This window comes from Denticeps clupeoides, chromosome 16 (genome assembly GCF_900700375.1).
Source record: "Denticeps clupeoides chromosome 16, fDenClu1.1, whole genome shotgun sequence".
Taxonomy (NCBI): domain Eukaryota; kingdom Metazoa; phylum Chordata; class Actinopteri; order Clupeiformes; family Denticipitidae; genus Denticeps; species Denticeps clupeoides.
In genome coordinates, this window is record NC_041722.1 from 1,590,757 (window position 1) to 1,611,982 (window position 21,226).

The 21,226-nt window shown below is 40.2% G+C and overlaps 1 protein-coding gene and 1 non-coding gene across 2 annotated transcripts; both read right to left on the reverse strand.

Annotated features, from left to right (window-relative positions):
- Positions 1–967: 967 nt before the first annotated feature.
- Positions 968–18,715, reverse strand: ipo7 (importin 7). Its single transcript, XM_028956672.1, has 25 exons — positions 18,472–18,715; positions 16,685–16,766; positions 16,396–16,549; positions 16,166–16,324; positions 15,047–15,203; positions 14,876–14,965; positions 14,528–14,622; positions 14,339–14,423; positions 12,073–12,207; positions 11,460–11,559; positions 9,168–9,244; positions 8,724–8,840; positions 8,547–8,636; positions 7,517–7,682; positions 6,697–6,857; positions 6,484–6,612; positions 6,111–6,177; positions 5,083–5,208; positions 4,860–4,957; positions 4,623–4,718; positions 4,228–4,448; positions 2,982–3,190; positions 2,606–2,809; positions 1,995–2,111; positions 968–1,916 (listed from the first exon to the last, which is right to left on the reverse strand). The coding sequence occupies exons 1-25, from the start codon at positions 18,553–18,555 to the stop codon at positions 1,819–1,821; spliced, it is 3,117 nt and encodes a 1,038-aa protein (XP_028812505.1). The 5' UTR covers positions 18,556–18,715; the 3' UTR covers positions 968–1,818.
- Positions 8,937–9,124, reverse strand: LOC114766470 (small nucleolar RNA SNORA23). The gene has a single exon (XR_003742802.1). It is a non-coding gene; the product is annotated as a small nucleolar RNA SNORA23 (small nucleolar RNA).
- Positions 18,716–21,226: the final 2,511 nt, after the last annotated feature.

A 21,226-nucleotide genomic window follows, 5' to 3' on the forward strand; every position in this document is an offset into this window, starting at 1 on the left:
ATAATAACTAACTGTGCTTTACACATTATCAGTATAAATGTTTTTTTCTGCATTGGACTGAGCCCCTACTGAAAAAAGTGCTCATGTGCTCCGTGGTCTGATGGTGGAAGATGGAAGTGGTGCACCCACTTATGCCATTCTTTCAGCATATCTGTCTTGATTTGTGATCTTGTGGCTTCACCAGCTCACAGAAGGCTGAAATCCTAAGTCAAGAAAAACAGTTCACCATTGTCTGAGGTATGTTTCATTGACATGTCTCTGGTCAGATTCCATATTTGTCTGGCTATACAGTAATTAATTGATCTATGTAATGGTTTAGAGACTTTAGTATTCTGTAACTGTTCTAAGCTCTATCCAGATTCTTTGAGTTCTTGCAACCTGTGTCAAATTCTGGCAAGACCTTAACGACAACACCACTGAGGAGTAATGACCAGCTTGGCCCAGAAGTTGTCAGGGCCGAGAGCATTTGCGAGTAAAGATCCAGAGGGTACGATTCGGATCAATCCACAGGAAGTTGCAACCAGAGAATGTCATAAAGGCTGCGAAACAGGCCATAACTCTGAGGCACATTACAGTTGTACTAAAATAATTTACTTGTGAATTTAATAATGTTAAACGCCAAAAAAAAAAAAAAAAAAAAAAAGTATTCTGCAAATTATAGCACACATGGCATTCCATACATGCACAAGTGACATTTAAAATTAGTCACCAGAGGAACTTATGTTGGTTTCTTGCTCATTCACTGCAGTCCTACTGCAAAGTTTTTCAGTGCACACATGGCAGTAACAGCAGGGAAAGGGTAATGGGCAAAATGTAGGCGTGGTCAATGCAAAACGCTGTACATCACTTATGATACCATAAGGAGATGAAAGGGTCATGAAAATATTCCACCCAGCTGTTTAAAAATCACCCTTCTGTGATTTAAAACAAATCAAGCGATGACAAAAGGGAACACTTAGCATACAACTGAATTTTTTTTTTTTTTTAATATGTTGTGTATATATATAGATGTTTCATCAATAGATCCAAAGCTTGAAACATTCCACGTCCAAATTGTAATCAATTCCAATAGTATTTCCGCTTCACCATCACTGCATCCAGACAGAGCCTTTTACACCATAACCAAATACACAAATGACAAGTGTTCTGCCATTTGAAATATTTTTTAAATAGTTTCAATCGATTAAAAAAAATATCTGCAGTGTGATACAGAAGACTAAGAGACCTGAACAATATGAAAGTGCTAGTCAATAATTTACAGAGATCAGGCATCACATAGTACTATGACAAGTATTCAATATGCTACATTTGAATACAGGTGTTGACATCTTACAAATTCCTCTGGTGGCTCATGCCAGGTTACTTCAAAAATCGAGAAACTTGGCTAATATTTACACAGGCATTGTTTTTTCCCCTGTGTTAATGTAGAAAAAAAAATGTTAACACAACAGCCAGAGGTATACTACACAAGCCTGTGGGCCAGAATAGTGGAATTGTTTTAACATCAAGTCCCATTGTCAATTTCTGATTGGCTTAGCCTCTATGAACAGAAAACAAAAGCGGTTGTTGAGGAATCCATTGGATAGCTTTTGTTCGAAGCATAAGGAATTTCTCCTGCTGTGTTCTTTTTAGTCTGGTGTCTGTTGTCGCCTGCAAACTGGTTGCGTTTGGTTGTCCTTCCCCCACATCTTCTGGGTGCGGTCCAAATTTAGAGTTGAGGAGTGAGTGGAAAGACCCAGCCGTGGAACCACTACTGAGCGAACATCACAAGCACTTCACTAGTCAGTCAGTCAGTCACAGGGTTGGGGGATGAGTCAATCAGTTCATTCCAGGAGCACTGCCTCCAAAGTTGAAGTTGCTTGGCACAACAGGAGCGGTAAACTTGTAGCCACCGTGCCTCTCAATCATTTTGGACTCTGTGAAAGGAGGCAGGATGGTGTTAAATTCAGAAAGGAAAGGGAGAAACGTGTCTTTGGGTCAGCAAAGGAGTTTACCATGTGCAGCTCGCCTTTGGTCAGCCAGTGTAACAATGTCCTGTAGCTGCTTTCCCTGCTCCTCATCCAAGCCCTGTGTGAGTACCTGATACCAGGCAGGATCTCGGCTCTGGAGGTCTGCAGGTCCAAAAACAACTTTAAATCATACGCTGTTGAGTAATTTCTGACCTATGTATCCATAACCATATGACCAAATTATAAAAATCACTGTCTCTGCTGCTTCCTGAGAGGACTCTGATGTAGAGCAGGTATATGCTACATTTCTTTTTTTTTCTTTTTTTTTACAAATATGTTTCTACCTGAAACACCAAATCAAATCCTCATCAATATGAATCGTTTACACCTATACCTGAACTGGCAGGTCTTGGCCTAAGATGTCAGAAACTTTACTTCCACACCAATTCAAATGCAACTGGATTGTAAGCCTGATTTTATATTTGAAATTTCTTAGATCAAAGAACATGTTAAAGTTGTCAAGTGACTTCAAATGAACATCAATTGCACAAATTAACATTATCAATTCTTCTATATTTATCCATGCTAAAATACATATGTAGAAAAAAAATGACATTCATGTCAGCATGCTATTGTTTAAAAACAGAGGACTGTACTTTGCAATATGGCTTTGAATATCTGGTATTCATCGACCAGGTTGTCTTCATCATCAACAGCAGTGGTGTAGCCCTCCAGGGCGGTCTCCTCAGCATCATCCTCCTCCCAGTCTTCATCATCCGCCTCCCCTGCGTGCTTGGCCAGCATTTCTAAATACTCCTGCCCTTCCTCATCAATGTCATCTTCATCACTACCAAGCTCAGCTGCAGTACAAAACACAGAACAACTTTAACCACAAAGATCAAGCTATAGAGTACAATTTCATACACACCCCCAATATTAAAAAAGTTACATTTCAATACTGATGTTGAATCTAGTTAAAGGACACCTCAACTGAAATTATATTTGCTGTGCTGCTGTTAAAATCAGTCTCACCATTTTCTTCATCTTCTTCCCCATCCCCATCCTCCTCATCGTCTTCGTTCTCATGCTCAGCTCGGCAGGCATAGGCCCTTTTCAGACCACTGAAGAGCAGGATGGTGGCAGGAAGGAGCTGAACAGCAACTTGGTTAACAACCTGTGGCCGCTGCTCCAGGTCAATCAGTGCACAGAGGCCCAAAACACACATCTTCCGATCGTGCAGCCTGCAGCACAGAACACACACATTAACATTCAAAAACTGTCAGGGTAATAAAAAAAAATAATAATAATTTGGCGGAATAAAACAAAAAAACAAAACAAAAAAAACAATAAAAATCAAAAATAGTCAGCCCATCTGAACATATCCATGGCTCACTGACACTCTGGTCCTTATGTATGAGTTTAACATTTAAATTAAATGACTGTTCTTCATATTATGTAGGATTTATGAGTATGTTAAATGTGATTTCCCTGTGGACAACACAGGACAATGCGTTGAAGGTAGGAAATCAACAAATGATTTCTGCTTGTTATTGTGCCTTGAAGGATTATTATTATTACCGAGCACCAATCCTATAGAGGACCCTAATGAAACTGCAAAGATTGTTATTAGTATCAGTTTCACTTTTAGGACCAAAATGTAACATACATGTTACATATTGCATTAAGACAAACTTATGATAGTCATATCCATTAGCTCCAAACCAGAAGTGAAAATCTAGAATGCCATACAAAGGAATTTGAAAGAGAAATTGAAAAAAATATGTGCTGTGAATATTTGTGTATCTCTTTAAGAAAACCTTTTGCTGCAAACCAGATTCTCACTTCCTGTTGGTTGAATAACTAGGTAATTAAAAAAAAAAATTTGGAATAATTTGGCCCGTAGGAAGAAAAATTAAATGATACAAAATTGCAAATCTTTTTTTATATATATAGTGAATTGTCTTGAAATCCTCAACAAAGCAACATTTTTTGGTAATAAAAGGTCCATCAATGTTGAATATTCAGTATTAACTGGTGACGGAAAAACTACCACTAATGTCATGCTTGCACCATGTGTCGGCTGAGTATTGACATAATTTTTCCTGTGATACACTTTACTTGAAATGCTGCAAAGATTCTGTGTACTTGGGCAATACATTTGTGAAAGATTATACTGGCCTGAATAGGATAAACTACACTGATCAAGAATACAAATTAGTTTTGGGAAAAAGGGGAGCTAATGAAAGCCCAATATTTCACTGGTCGTCAGTACACATACCCAAGGAAGCAGTCAACATCTTTGAGCCACTGTGAGATGAAGTGGTTGGTGATGGGCTCTGTGTTGTTGGGGAAGCGTAGGTTCTCCAGCGTGTTGAGTAGCAGGGGAGGGCTATAGTACAGGGCAGCAATGGCCACCTGAAGACACATAGTCCTCAACTCACTGGTCTTCACCTCCCGCGTCAAGCGCTCCAGTGCAGATGCCACAAACAATGGAACAACCTACAATAAAACAATGCTAAATGAAATATGGAATGCAAAGCAGCTATTTTTACTTCGTGCGCAATCCCATTGACATGCCCATATAGCAACACTGAACACCCTGATTATTTGCATCAAATACACTTGATTACAAAATGTGCACTCTTATGATATTTGGAAAAGTGGTTTGAATACCTGGTCAATCCCACGGCCTTTACACTGCAGAATGATGACCTCCAACAACTTCACTGCATGGCATTCAGGGTCTTCACCTGGATCTCCCGTAAGTACCTTTTGAAGAGATTATTCATTAACAGACAAAAACGATCTGATAAGACTAGAAAATTATAAAAAAATTTAACAAGCATTCAAACTCTTAACTTCATTTGGGAATAAATACTTTTACCAGTGTAGACATTAAATGGGTGTTACCTTTTTGCACATGCTGTAGATGATTTCTAGGTATTTGGTGTCAGACATGAGCGTGTCTGTATCCACAGTAACATAATTGTGAAGGAGCGGCATCATATCTATAGATATTCGAATATACAGATAGTATAGAGAACAAAGAGTCAGCTAAAATTGGCCTGAAGTTGATCTTTAAATTGAGGTCACATGGGCATCATATACCATACATCTCTGATCTGACACGTACCTGTGAAGTAATCAAAGCCGTCCTGTTGGAAGACTTCATACACCAGAGGCAAAAGCTGCCACATTTGAGGGGACACCTGCTGACATGTGAGACTATGGGCCAAAGAGAAGATCTCCTCATAGAACTCTGAGAACACATACACACAAAGATACATACACGCTACATTAATGCAGGGTTCTGTGCTTCCATGGCAGACAACAGTTGTACTAATAACTTACTTTCTCTTCTGATAATTTGCCATATTGGCAAACATAGGCATATTAACAAATCCTACACATTACGTATGAATTTGAAAGGGGAAAAAATTAAAAGATTTATATTTACGACATTTATCAGACGCCCTTATCCAGAGCGACTTACAATCAGTAGTTAGAGGGACAGTCCTCCCTCCCCCCGGAGCAATTTAGGGTTAAGTGTCTTGCTCAGGGACACAACGGTAGTAAGTGGGATTTGAACCTGCGTCTTCTGGTTCACAGGTGAGTATGTTACCCACTAGGCTACTTTGTGATTACAAAAAAAAAAAAAAAAGCACTGCACGATCTGGATGTCAGCAGCTATTGACACTGCAGAAAGTTAGCAAATTCTATGCAGTGTACCTCAGGACACGGAAACCCTATTCTTTTTTTTGTTTTTGTCGATACAGAGCACAGCGCACGGTGCACACAACGAAATGTGTCCTCTGCTTTTAACCAATCACCCTTAGTAAGCAGTGGGCAGCAATGATAAGCACCCGGGGAGCAGTGTGTGGGGACTGTGGCACCTCGGTGGATCAGGATTCGAACCGGCAACCTTCTGATTATGGGGCCGCTTCCTTAACCGCTAGGCCACCACTGCCCCAATTTTTGTAATTTTATGCAGCCTACCACTTGAGTTGCTGCTTCCACTGTGTAATAACATCACTAGAGCTGACTATGGAATATTTAGTCACAAGGAAACATGAAAAGATCAATTTTGGAAGCAAAGAGTGTTCACAGTGTCCAGGTGAAAAAAATAAATCACGAAGCTGAACAGGAGATTTATGTACTCACCCAAAACATGTTGCTGCAGAACGGTTCCAATCACCTGCAGGCAGATCCCCTCTAACTGCTGAGTAATCTGGAGCAGAAAAAGTAGGTCCATTTCACAAAAACACACACACAGAAAGTGTAGTTTAGCATCCAATATTGTGTGTTCTCAGACTTTGTAGTTGTAACACATTCAACTACACCCCCACTCACTTCATATATAGTGGCCTGTGGGGTTGAACCTCACCCAATGTTTAATGAATTTGAGAAGCATAAAACTGACTACATTTACTAGAAATTTACGAAAAAATTGTTTTGACAATCTGATATTTAATATTGAGAGCCCTAACTGCAGCTAAATCATACATTTTAAAGGTCAGAGAACTGTTGGCCACACCTCCTTGTGGTCCTCCACTACACTCAGCAGGGTGTCAATGGTATTGAGGATGCCCATGGCTGTCACAGCTTTGTCATCACCTCCTTCCTCATCAGGACCAGTCTGGATTACCTGATTAAAGGTCATCGCCTGTGGGGGTTGAGAGAAAGTGTGTTAAAGGGTCACACCACCCCATTAAACCAATATAAAAATCACTTGTCATTCAGTTCTTACCAAATGCTGAGTCATCTCCACAGCGATGGGGGTGACTTCTTCACTGTACTCACAAATCATTTTCTGTATGACGCTGGTGAGGTCATCAGTCTCTGTCTCACGCACAATATGCAGCAGTGCTTGCATCACTGGTCTGATGAACGGGGTTATATACTCTTTGGCTAGATTTAACAAACAGTGAATTCAAATTAATTTAATAAATAATTGTTAGAGAATTACACCTACAGGCATGTATTTTTACAGTCATTGTTAAGTTCATGTAATATCTAAATATAAAGAAAATATTTAAATGTGCTTCAAACGATTTATGTTTTTTAGTCTCGCTAAACTCTAGTTCTTTGGCCTGTTGCTTGTGGATGTGCTTTAAGTTGGTTGTGTTTTACTTTGTAGTGTTGTTAACACCACTCGAAACAGAGGCGCAGCAGATACTGTTAGAACATGCTAGTGTAGCAAGCATGAAATGCCTCCATTTATTGCTAGCTCCCTCTTTGTTAGCTATTGCATAAAACATGCAACTACACCAGAGTACGGAGTATGCATAATGGAGAGTCAACATGCAATATGTAGTACGCAAAATAACATAGAAAATCCCATTTTAACTAAATAAATTGGCTTCATAGATCAAGAGTGTTCCCAATTTGCGATATTTGAACCAATTCCTAAATTAATTGCAAAACTGAAACCCTATGGTCCACAAGGGCATTTGGACAATGCAGAGTGAACAAGGCATTTCAATATTTTACAGTACTACTGCATCCCTAGTACGCACCAAACCCTTTTGAATTTATTTTCAAAACCCAGAATAGACGGACCAGCTTACCTTTCTCTTGGTTGCTAATGAGCACCTGCAAGGCAATTGCTGCCTCAACCTTCACAGGCATTTCATTGTCATTGATGAGGCATAGACGAGTCAGCTCCAGAGCGTTCTGTAGATTCTGGTCACTCTTGAACTTCACCTCACAGAAGTAATGCAGCACCCAGCAGGCCTGAGTCAAAGAAGAAAATGTTGAACAATCATGCACCAAGAAAGGTTTCTCTGGGTCAGAACACCGTTGGGCCAAGCATGCCCTTCAGGGATCCACAGATGCACATTCTAAAGTACTCAGACCTGTACATTTCTATTTTGGTGATTGCAGACCGGGGGTGGGCAAAGTACGACCTGCGGGCCACATCTGGCCCATTGGTCTCTTTAATCCAGCCCGCTGAAGATGGGTATAGAATTGCTGGAAAAAAACAAGTCATAATTATGACTGCTCTCCTTTAAATCATTCTGTACTGCCTGCCATTCTATCAGGTGGTACATTAGGTGGAGATTGAACTGAGTTTTTACACCGACTTGCATGGTAAATGAGCGGTCAGGCGATGCGTTTTGACTAGGAAAAAAGATGCAAAAATGGAGAGGAGATAGCCTCTGGCAGTTATGTTTCAGTTGCAGCGGCAACAAAAGCAGTGTCTGGAGTGTGGGAAAAATTACCATGATAAATTTATAAACAAACATTCTCGACAAAGTAAAAGAGCTGTGTGCATGGGCACATTTGCTCCTCGCTCATTCTGGCTGTAATAAGATTTTTTTTTTAGTTACTGACTAGCTTACTCTCAGGCAGTCTCCATTGGGTGATATCTACACTAAACTGAAACGAGCCCTTCTAAAATCCTAAAAATGGGTAAAATGAATTTTTATGTTATTATCTTCAAGTAGTGCAAATCTTGTGCACATCTTCATGTGCAAATCTTGTGATTATTGGCCCAGTGCACAAAGGAATTCAGTTGGAAACTTACTGGTACGCTGTGTGTACTTAAGGCACAACATAAGGGGGAATAAAGCATCAAATGTGAGTGTACACACTCACCCTGGCTCTCATGTAGCCCAGCTCACTGCGAAACAGAGGAAAGACATGGGTCTGTAGCATAAACTCCATCTGGTCCTTATAAATCTTTTTCTGCATACAGAGTAGCAAGAGGTGGTGGTTAAGAGGATGCATTTAGGAATTAGCTGGTTGGCTGCACACTACTCCAGCCGAGCATACCTTCAGCAAGATCTCAGCCAGGGAACCAATCATATGCAGAGCTCCATCCTTCTTACGTGGGTCAGAGGAAGGCTCAGTGAGGATCTGGTAGCAGAAGCCCATGGTTTTCTGAAGAACCTGTCAACCCACATCCAACACAATCAGAAGAAATACACCACATTTTTAAACAAATAAATATCCAACAAAAAAGGTGTAGCAAAATTAAGATTGGATTTTTGTAGGAGAGTATGGAGGCTGGCCAGTGGTGGATTGTCAAGGAGACATCACTGGGCCAGTACTATGATCTCCAGTTGTCTGTGAGACCATGAGGGGGGGGTGTGGGTGCAGCTGGACAATCTGTAGGACACAGATGAGCAGCTGCACCAAAAAACACAGATAAGTGCTGTGCACACCAATACCCATGGTCTCATACAGTGTCACAAAAAACCTCAGTATGTTACCCACTTCTTTGCGTTTGTTGCAGGACGTGAAGAGGAGGGTCTGTGCAGCAGTGGTAGGGGAGATGAAGTCCTCAAAGACATCTAAAAGAAAAAGGGGGAAGAAGAAAAAAAAAAAAAAAAAACCTTGTAATAACAGTGGCAATGACAGATTTTGTGCATTCATAGCACACTATTCAAAATGAGACACAGGATCGAATGACAATGGTAATTGAAGGTTTTGAAAACAAAAGCAGCTATAAAATCAATAAACTTAAATTATTTGAAACCCTTTACATTTTCAAAAAAAGTGCAACAAATAAAACAAATTAAAAAGGGAACTAAATTAAAAGCCACACATTCAACTAAAAAGAATGATCTTAAGTCATCTGAAGACTGTGGCGCACTCACATAGTGCATTTCCATGCATGTTCTATTGGGGAAATATTGTATTTCAATCGCAACAGAAAAAGTAACCCATGGGATCAAATGAAACATGCAGGGCTGCTACTAACAATTATCTTATAATAGAATTATGTTAATTATATGGTTCAGCCCATAGGAATGTAGGAATCAGTGCGCGAGAGAGTGTGTGGAGTGCTCCACACTCAACTAAAGTTGGCTTTTTAAATAATCAAATGTCTCTGCACCACAACAAACAGATAATGAAATTTGTGGCAAACTCTTAGTTATCAATTTAATTGATGCGCGGTTGCAGCTCTAGGAACATGAGTGTTAAATGAGCTCTTATTTCTGAACTCTCATCAGGATCGCAGCAGCAGATTTCTGGACGTGGTGGACCTGCATCAGAGAAGAGCATGGGGCAAAGCTTGGCTAATACGGCAGAGATGTTTAATACGGTCCTCAAAAGTGAGGAGGATTTTAATAAATGCACAAAAATGGTACCCCTTGCGGGCGAATACTGTTTTCATGCAAGTAGGTGCGAGTAGGTATATGGGCCTGCCACGCTGTTAGTATTTATGCACCAGTACCTGCGAATATATTTTCCTTTTTTTTTTTTTATATATATTATTATTACTTTTGTTTTTTTCCTGTACTTACATGCACAAAAGAACAACAATGAAACCAAGGTTCCCTGGTAATTCAGCCATTTGCCCACAAGTTTGAGGTTTCTTTCCGAAATTCAGTCATGGTGCAGAATTACAGCCACTTTCAACGAGTCCCACAATGAGATTTCCTCAGGACGCACCATTTCTGTGTCCGTAGCTTTAAATGCTAATGAGGAGGAGAGTGGCGGGACGAGGAGGAAAGCAGCGCATAGAAGTGAGAGGGCATTCTCTGGTGGAGTTCCTTTTTTAGGGGAAGGGTGGGAAAATCTCTGGGTGGTTAAAGCATGAGAAATGGCAGGTAATTCTCCCCTTATTATTGGAAAAAATACCAGCGCAAACCATATGAAAAAAGTGAAAGTGAAGTGATTGTCATTGTGAAACACTGCAGCGCAGCACAGCACACAAAATTGGTCCTTTTCTTAATCAGCCTTAATGAGCAGTGGGCGGCCAGGACATGCCCCCTGGGAGCAGTGTGTAGGGACAGTGCTTTGCTCAGTGGCACCTTGGCAGATCAGGATTCGAACTGGCAACATTTTGGTTTCGGGGCTGCTTTCTTAACCGCTAGGCCACCACCTCCCCATAGCTAAGCTGCTGCTCTCTGAACGGTGAAGCAACCTATGACCACTAGCCACTGCAGGACCATAGGGGAACTTGTATTAATGTTAAATAATAACACAAACTGAAAATTTCAGAATACTTTCACAACATACTGACCAGATTTCATGTGAATGTAAAGAAATGTGTGCAAGGACAATGGTAGAAAGTGTTAGATTTTCTGCTGCCAGCTGGTGGCGCTATACCAAGGTGTCAACATTCATATATTAATACAATTAAGAGTCTGAGAGATTATTTCTGTAAAGTTTCACTGTGATAAGTAAATGTTAAGTGTAATTTATGGTGTTCTTGTTTCCCCAAAAATCTACACGTAACTTAGTCGGTTTGCCATTCAAGTAATCAAAAAACCCTTATGTGGAACAAAGATGACTCATTTTTAAATACAAATGAGCTAGATTTGGTTTCATAAATTTGTATTAATGAGATGCACAGGTATGTTCAATTTGGTGGCTATAGGTGAAGTGTGTAAGGGTAATGCATTAGGTGCTGCTGCTGAGCCCTGTGGCCAAGCCCGGGTCTAAGGCCTTTGTGTAAATTGTGACGAGGGGCAAATACAACCTGAAAAATTGCAGTTTGCAAGAAAGGAGGAAAATCCTTACAAAACTCAGCAGCATTAATAACAGAAATGTTCTTACCAAACTTCATGCGGATATATTCATATGGATCCTCTTGCCACAGCTCTTCATCACTATCGGTGTAGCACATGAGGGGAAAGACCACATCCTGGATGATGCCCTGAACACACACAGCTCATAGGTTAGACAGATGCATGTTTGTGTCCAACTTTCTCATTCTGAAATTGATAGTAAATTAATACTGATATCAGTAAACATGTTCACCCAATAAATATGGAGATATCCAGAAATCAGACCAGCACCAAGTTAATCAGGTTTAACTGGATGGCCAATGGAAGACTTAGTGCTGGCAAAAAAAAGATATATGGGCAGAAATTCCTGAATGGAAAACTAAATTTCAAATTTATTGTTCGTTATAACACTCAACATTCACATCAAAATGTATCATTTTCTGCTGCTGAAGCTCTCCCAGTCTCATTTTACTTATTTGAAACACAATCTTTTATACTAACCTGGATCTGTGGGTAAATTCTCCCCAAAATACAAACATTTTAAACCAATATAGCTTTAAGAATTATTTAATTTATACAGTTATATGGAAGGGATAATTTGAACATTCATGAAATGTCCAGATTTTCAACGCCTGTGTGTCCAAAAAAATGGTAGAGACTACCTGAATGTGTGGCTTTAGGTTCCTCCAGGTAAGCGCATGGGCAATGCCTTGATTCAGGTAGTTGAGGGTCTGCTGCAGGACTCTCGGGGCCACATACTGATTTTCCTTATAGTGATAAAGAACCTTCAGCAGCACCTAGACAGGCACAGGATCCTAATTTTAAAATTTTTTTAAAGAACAAAGAGAAATAAACAGAAAAGAGCAGCAAGTCTCCCCTCATTCACAAAGTCCAGTCTGGAACGCAGCAGGAATGGTTAACAGCAATTATCTCAGCTTAGTCAGCTGGTAGACTTTGAGATAATGATAATTATATTGTTACTTCAGTTAATGTACTTGTAATATACAGCACCTGACAAAAGACTTGTCACTTTAGACTTATCAATTTTGTAGAAACACCTGCTATTAACCTGACTTAATAAATTGGTGTTAGAAATAGCTCATATGAAATGCTAAAACCCTACCAAATGATGTTTAATGCATTGAAATGAATTTGTTTAACTGAAAAAGGTCAAATTTTGGCAAAACAAAGTTGTTACCTAAACATAAATTTAACAAATTTATACAATTTATTGATGAAGCAATCAGGAATAGCAAACAAAGCAGTCTTGCATGCCTCCCAGAATGAATCAATATTGTTTGGTTTCGTCTTCCATGCTTCCTCTTTCATCCTAACCCACACATGCTCAATGATGTTCATGTCAGGTGACTGGGTTGGCCAATCCTGGAGCATCTTGATGTTCTTTGCCTTGAACTTTAATGTGGAGATGGAACTATGTGATGGAGCACCATCCTGCTGCAGAATTTGGCCTCTTTTATTGTTGGGAATATAAAAGGTAGCTAAGATTTCTTGGTATTTCAGACTATTGATGTTGCATTCCACCCTGCAGATCTCTTCCACATCCCCATACTGGATGTTACCCCAGACCATGACTATTATGCCACCAAACTCCACTGTTTTCTGGGTGAATCTCAGATCCATGTGGGCTCCAGTAGGTCTCCTGAAATATTTGCGGTGACTGTGGTGTAATTCAACAGAAGATTTAACTGAAAAATCCACCTTCTGCCACTTATCCAGCATCCATACTTTTAGCAGGCTGTGGGCCTTGGCAAATGCCACACGGTTTTTCCAATTGTCTTTTGTTTAGTGCTGGCTTCTGGGCACTGATTAGACCATGGAGGCCATTTCGAGACAGAATCCGACAACTGTTCTGGTTGACACAGGGACTTCAGGTGACCAGGTCTCATGGAGCTCTGCTACAGTGGAAAATGGGCTGGACTTGGATTTTTGAGGCAACAAACGGTCCTCTTGAGCAGTTGTCTTGCGGGTTTGCCTGACTTGGGCTTGTCAAAAACGTCTCCAGCCTCTTTTTTTTATCCTCTGTACTATCCTCTGAGACACATCAGCAGTGGATCTGGTCTTCAGCCTCTTGATAATCAACACTTTAGTCTCAGGGTGAATCTTAGTCTCTTAGGCAAACATGCCTAAGACTAAGTTACAGTTGATGTGAAGGTCTAGTGTAGTGGGATTCTTTTATACACACCTGAGACCTAATTGATCCATTATCCCACAATCTGACATTGTGCGTGTAATTAAAAATGCACTCTGCCGCCCTGAAATAACTATATACAATATATATTGTGTGTACATCTGATGATCAATCTCACACAGGTTGATGATCAGGTGTTTGGATTAATATAATTTCCATAAATAACCCTAGGCTACAACCACCTATCTCATGATGTAACACACTTGCCTATGAACCAGAAGACCCAGGTTCAAATCCCACTTACTACCATTGTGTCCCTGAGCAAGACACTTATCCCTAAGTTGCTCCAGGGGGACGGTCCCTGTAACTACTGATTGTAAGTCGCTCTGGATAAAGACTTCTTATAAATGCTGTAAAAGTAAATATTTATTTCCACTCCTGAAAGATCAGGGTAATATTAAAAATAAATAGTTAAGAGGAAAGCAGCACCATGCTGAAAGATCTTTATGATTTACAAACTTTACCTGAACTTTATCTCCTCCTTAACTACTCTTAAGGCATGGCAAAAATATCAGATGCGTCCTTGGTGGTGACTAATGTGAAACTAAATGTGAATGGCTGCCCCTTTGTCTTATATTATGATACATACACAAAATCCTATAATAATTCATAGGATTCTGTCATTACATTGAAGAGTCATTACAGGGCAGAGTTTCCTTCAACTAAGACCACATTTTTCCTTTTAAGCCCCACCCTCCCATCTACACAAAGTATTTTACCTGCTGGGCAGCCACAGCATACCCTTTCAGAAACAGCTCAGCAAACTCAGCATATTCTTTAGTGGTGTTGCCTGGGCTTCCATATCTGCAAACAAACAAACAAACAAACAAACAAAAAAAAAAGATGCAATAGGTCTCGTTTTAACTATTTATTCCTTTTGTCAAAGAAGGGCCCATCATGGATAATACCTCTCGAACAGCCTGGCAAGAATGTGCAGTGCCCACTTCTTACACTTCCACCAGGGCAGTTCAGGCCTTTCGTCCTCATCCACCTGCAGAGTTTCCTAAATTTGGGGGGATGCAAGAGTTCACCTTACTATCCATTACAAGTAAAAAAAAAAAAAAAAAAATACTATTTTCATACACAGCACTATCCAACATGACTGCTTCAACTTTAAAAAATGTGGTTAAATTTAAATGCAGTGCTGTTACAACCATCTATTGTACTTTCACAGCATTTATCATTGTATACAATAAAGCAGAAATGTATACAACTAATCTGGAAGACTTAGATTACATATTCATGATGTGTCTCACCGGAGGGACATCTCTATCCACCACAGTCTTCAGAATCTCCATCCACTCAGTCAGCGTCTGTCTGTTTAAAAGCTCCAGGGGCAAGTTGTACTGTAAACAGGATTCATTACTAGCAGTCAGCATATGCAAGACATAAAGGGCTAGAGTTCAGACACAGAGAAGGGAACAGACCTGGAAAAGAGCATACAGGATCTTGAAAATCTGCTTCTGGACCAGCACTGAATCACTGGAAGGATCTGAAAGTAGTTGGATGAAACGCTGCTTCAACATTGGCATGAAGATCTGCATCGCAGCAACTAACGGCTGCCTCTCCTCTGGTTTTTTATACCTGAGAATAAAGTGAGCCAAAAATTTAAAAACCACCTTCAGATAGTTTCTACAGAGATCAGCGGGAAAAATACGAAATTATTTTGTCATTGGTCAAGATTTAAATTCCACAACCAAAGTCAGACATATTATAATAATATTATTATAACTTCAACTTCAAGCACAGAACATGATCAGCAGGTTGCGCTCATACAGAATTAAGGCTGTTTGCCAAAACCCAGCCACTGGGGACACATGTGACAGTCTTTTTCAGAATTTGGAAAAGAACACTCAATGCAGTGGATGCATGATTTCTATCAGCATAGCAGTTTTATAATAATAACCAACCAGGCTGGGGGAACAATCTTAATTCTGGACTGTGAACACAATTTAGAAGACTGAATCTTACCATCTGCAGAGAAGTTTATGCATGTTTTAATTACCACTAACCTTGACTGCTACAACTTATTTGCAAGTGTACTATTTATAAGTGACTTGTTGCATTTTGAAAAATCTGTAAAACACATATGAAAGCTAACTAATCTGCCCATACAACCACAGCGCTAGTTAGCTGCTGTGCATCACAAGTGAGAATCACTTCACTTTCACTTACTTCAAATACAATCAATAAGAAACCTGTATGTTCATAACATGCTTGTTTTTTTACTTATCTTGAAAGTCTACTCAAATATTGTTAACCTTTTTTTTTTTATTTTATTTACATAAATAAGCACTGTCTGTACGAAAGCTGATATATAAAAATTACTGCTTCTGAGACTTAACTGCTGTGTTAAAATATTTACATACATGAAAAAATGTCTAATGCATTTAACAGATGTATATATATATTTTTACATTTAAAGTTATAGCTAACTGCAAGATCATTGCCCAGACCTTTCTAAAAAGCTGTTTAATATCAATTCATTTTATTACATTTTTATTAACACAACCCTTCCCACAGAGTCTGAGCCCCAGCCCTCTTACTCGTAATTCTTCACTAGCTGGTACAAGCAGAGCAGGATGCCAAGCCAGCCAGAACTGTTGTCCGATTGCAGGTAGTAGCCGATCTTGTCAACAATGGCCGTCCATTTGCCCGGGTAGTCGTGCTTGATCATGTGATGGATGCAGGTGGTGAGCTGTACCCTGGACAGGAGTTGGAGAGTTAAGACCAGCAGACCTTGGAGAGTACAGGGTTTGAGTGATATAAGACTAACCTGATACGCTCAGGAGAGTGAATGATCGCCTCCACAATATTGTCCCGGATGAACTGACGATCCTCCTCTGGGATATTGCTGGCCGGAACCTCGCCATTGGCAGCTTCACCCTCACTCCAATACTGTGTCACCATGTTCTTCAGATAGATCACGCCTGCACCAAAACCACACTTCAATAGCACATTAATTTTAAAATACATAAATAATTATTGCATGGAAGTTAAATGGAGGAGAAAGGAAAATGATCACACGTTCTGAAACACTCATACAGCCATAACTCTATGGTCACCTGCTTGCCGCACTGGGAGGTCCAGCTGCTCTGACATAGTGATTTGCAGGAGGGTGGATATAAAGTTAACCTGGGTGTGACCCTGTTGAAAAAAAAAAAAAAAAAAAAAAAAAAAAAAAAAGTTTTAAAAGAGAGAACAAAGTAAGACTAATCTGATCACAGATGAACAGATCTTGCTTAGATCTTTTCACATGCATGCATGCATACTGATATACAAAGAAAAAATAAAATTTACATTGCATGCCTTTTACATCTTGCTTTAGAAGACCTACAGAGAATGTGCAAACAAAACCAGAAACATACTACCAAAGATAAATTATTTATTAATCTGACTACACTAAAGGTCAAATGTAGCAGGGAGCACAAAAAGATTGTATGATATGAAATTACCAATAATACACATGTGCTTATGTTCATGTTTAACGTGTGGATGTGCATATGGTATACGTAGTTAGAATATGACACAAATAGCCATCTCAATGATAAATCAGAAATTATTCCCTGTGAAACTTGTCTTTTGAAGCACAGGGGTGGTTCAGGATCACTGGCAAAGCAAAGTACAGTAACATACAGTAATGTTTATTAGTTCATACAGTGTTGTATGTTGTAGCCTGATACAGCGCTGGTCTATCAAGTCCAGGTGATGTTCCATACAGCACTTAGCAGCCTTTATCTAACTCTGCATCCATAAACTCCTTCATTGATTTGTACATGTAAGCATGCGCCGCGATGGTCAGGACAGCGGTAACCAGGACCACCACCGCACCACTGGGGAATCCGTGCATCCTTCCCACGACAACAGGCCTGCGTCTGACGGGTAGAACGCGAGCGAAGATCCTGCCGCTACATGACTCACGTGTCACCAGGAAAACAACCTGAACACGTGCTCTTCTGCGGACTCCATTTTAGAAACGGGGCCGCGGTACAAAAAGCTCAAACAACCCCGAAACATGCCATTTAATTAAAATCAAGCCACGCAGGCACAGAATTAAGCGGATTTAAGATGAGTAAAAATCGCGCTTGTTAGGCAACTTTTTAACTAAGGAAAATAGTGTATTCATCTATTTGTAGTGCAAAAGTCTGAAATTAGCGTCTTAATACCTCTTTTTAAAACATGTCTGTTAATTCATTGTGGCTTAATAGAAACGCAAGCGGACTGATCCGTAGAAGAACCGGACCGAGGGCAGTAACGACCGGCACCGACCACCACCACCGATCAGGTGGCTGAGGCCTGTATATGCGCGCACACACACACCAAACCGCGAAGAAGAACGTTGAGTAACAAGACGATCACGACGACAATTACAACTAAGACAACCAGTGATTTAAACCTAATGGCTTTAGTGTGCTAAACAAGCCTCAGTCCGGACACGGGGGCCCGGCCGCCTCGGCGGAACATAGAGCTACGCACCAGTCAACGCAGCTCACGAGGGCCATAATCCACGGGCACAGAACACGGTCCATCTCCTGCGGAACCTTGGACCATTCACCCCAGCAAAGAGGGCAGTCATCTGAGGGCCGCGACGCGGACTTATTTAAACAGCCGTCACCAGGCCGCGACTTGTGAAATATTCTATGGTTTTGTTACAACACGCACCAAAAGTTCAACGAGCGGAGCAAGCGAACGATTTCCGGCAACGAAGTTCTCCTTCTACGTTTTGCCGACAAGAATGCGGCCACGGAGGCCGCCGTAACTCACACGCATCCACGGAGACCCACGAACTACGCTCACCTGCTGAGAAACCAGAGGCCTGCTCCGCGCCACGGGCTCAGTCCATATTTCTTACCTCATTCAGGCGTCGCTCCGCGGCCTCGCGTAAATTCGGGTCCATGGTGCCCCTGAGGGCCTCAATCAGAGAATTTGGATCCATAACTACGGCTCTGCGGCGGTTCGGATTCGGTAGATTAAGCGGTATCTGAAGACCAAGGCAGTGCGCACATGGACGCAACGCGCGGCACTACACTGACCGGCGGAAAGGAAGAAGGGAGTGGAACAGCGGACAGATCAGCGCCGGTTTCTCCTGCGCAAACTTCCGCTTTCTGCGCGAAGCACGCTGGGACGTGTAGTTTTATAACCAAGTCTCAACATACATAATGGTGCATTTTAATTGTCGCAACAGTGTAACGAAAGTGAACAGTGAATCACCGAGGGTGCTAAATTTGCCTGGGGTGTTTTACATAAAAGCGGACACGAGAAAGCAAATGAGAGGTGTGTTCCACAAAACATATTTTTTTCACTTATCTAAATTCAATTAAACTGAAGGGTCAACTTAAGGTACAATTGTCTTGGCTGTCCAGACTTAATTAACCCAAGTTAATGAGAAATCCCGTTTTGTGGAACATCTCATTGCATTGCACCATTATAGAGGATGAGGCAGTATTTGCAGTATTTCGTTATGCAGAGGATTTGCTTATGCAGTATTCACTATGATTCCTTAACTTTGTAGAAAAATACTATATTATAAAAATAGAAAATAAGTTATATAATGTAATTCAGCTAATTACCTCCTGTACTATGTAAGGCAAGAAATGATTTAATTACATTTAAAAGTAACTTTATTACTTTTCCTGAGTCATTTGCCCAAGTACTTCCTTACTATTTTCTGGTATCTTATTTTTACATCTAAAACATACAAAGTCTAATTTGTTACTTATCCTGTATCCCTCTAACTATCAATCTATGGAGCAGCTTTGCAGGAAAAGTGACTTAAATATGTGCTTTCACTGCATGATTAAACATTTTCCCTGGACATGCCTTATTTTATTAGCAGCCAATTGTTCTTTTGTTTGACATGATTAGAAAATGTTCTACCTATTTATGTGTCAAGTGGAACTGCAGAAAATTCAGATATTTTTTATAGAGAAACTCACTATTAGGTAGCGAGGAATACTTTGGAAATGCAATCTTCACTGTGTTGAAAAAATATTTAGTTAAATATTTTGTATAATATATTTTTTTTCCAATAATAAAATGATTTTATAACTTTTTAAAAGAGTAATTGATAAAAAGTAATCGTATTACTTTTCATGAAAAAGTTTATTTGCAAATGATTAGATGGCTGAAGTTTACTCTAAATAAGAAATTAAGACAGCATGAAGGTGCCCGAGGACAGCCCTGACCTATAGAGGCACCAAAATGGATCTTGTACCTCCATGGATGAGACACCATACAGAAGGCCCAGGGGGCCACTGCTGGTCCTTGGACCAGCAACCCAGAGAGCCGAGGACTCTCACCTCCTGCCAGGGACCCAAGAGAGCCAGGAGGGCCAGGACTGAGGACTGTGCCTGACCATGCTGACCATGACTCAGACCCCGCCCCCACAGACCTGAATGGTCATTGCATTTGCAGTGTCTTTACAATTCTCTGAAAAATCAGCTCAATATTACGTTCACTAGTTTGTTTGTTCACCAGGTCTTTTATTCAGCAGTTTGTTCAATAATTTGATCATTCACTGGGTGTTGCATTTGTATAGTTCATGTAGTGATCAGAATAGATATTGCAGGGGAAACCATAATGATTCTACATCAGTAATCAAACAAATAGATTTCCCTTTTAAGACATGAATAAATTTAAGACAGACTTATCGTCCATTGAGATGATGTTTCTTATTTTTGCTATATTTCCAAGGTGAAACAATGCTATACTAGTGATATTATATACATGTGATTCGAATGAGAGACCTGCATCAATTAGGACACCTAGATCCTTTACTTCAGTACTTGGTGAGATAGAAAGGCTATCCAGAGTTATGATGTTGTCAGCCAGATTATGTCTGGCTGCTTGAGACCCAAGTACAAGAGCTTCTGTCTGATGAGGGTTTAACAGAAGAAAGTTGATAAGCATGCACTGTCTAATGTCCTTCAGACAATCCTCTATTCTGTTCAGCTGCTGCCTGTCATCTGGCATTGCTAATAAATACAACAATATTTGCTGGAGCTTCACCATTTAGTGCTTTAAAGAGAAAGAGTAAAGAATGTAACTTAATTCTAAAATCAACTGGTAACCACTGTAGAGATGCTAAAACTGGTTTAATATGATCTCTTTTCTTTGTATTGGTTAAAACCTTTGCTGCCGCAGTTTGTGGGCAATTGAAGATTTATTTAGACATGCATATAAGCCATTGCAATAATCTAACCAAGAGGAGATGAAGGCATGAATAACTTTTTCTAGGTCTGTGTGGGAGAGACTAAGTTTAATTTAGGATATAAGACACAGTTATAAAAAACCCGCTTTACCAGACCCATTTTCGTTCATTTGCTTATCGGGGTCAAAAATGACACCAAGATTCCTGACACTCCGGCGAGAGGAGTGATCTGTTCCAGAGGGTTTGTGGAGGATCCAAAAATAATGACCTCAGTCTTATTTACATTAAGCTGCAGGAAATTGCTTGCCATCCAACATTTCATATGTTCATTCAAGTAGTCTGTGAGCCTTAGAGGTATCATTTGGTTTTAAGGTACAACTGGGTATCATCAGCATAACAGTGAAATGAGACCCCGTAATCTCTAATGATTTGTGGAAGCATATAGAGAACAATATTG

What these genes read in the sequence shown, in the direction of transcription:
- ipo7 (XM_028956672.1), bottom strand. Translation starts at nt 18,555, where the DNA reads ATGGATCCAAATTCTCTGATTGAGGCCCTCAGGGGCACCATGGACCCG. An exon ending in TCCTGTATGCTCTTTTCCAG is followed by an intron (nt 14,966 to 15,046) that starts GTCTGTTCCCTT and finishes TCCTGTTTACAG; the next exon opens with TACAACTTGCCCCTGGAGCT. An exon ending in ACCTAAAGCCACACATTCAG is followed by an intron (nt 11,560 to 12,072) that starts GTAGTCTCTACC and finishes GTGTGTGTTCAG; the next exon opens with GGCATCATCCAGGATGTGGT.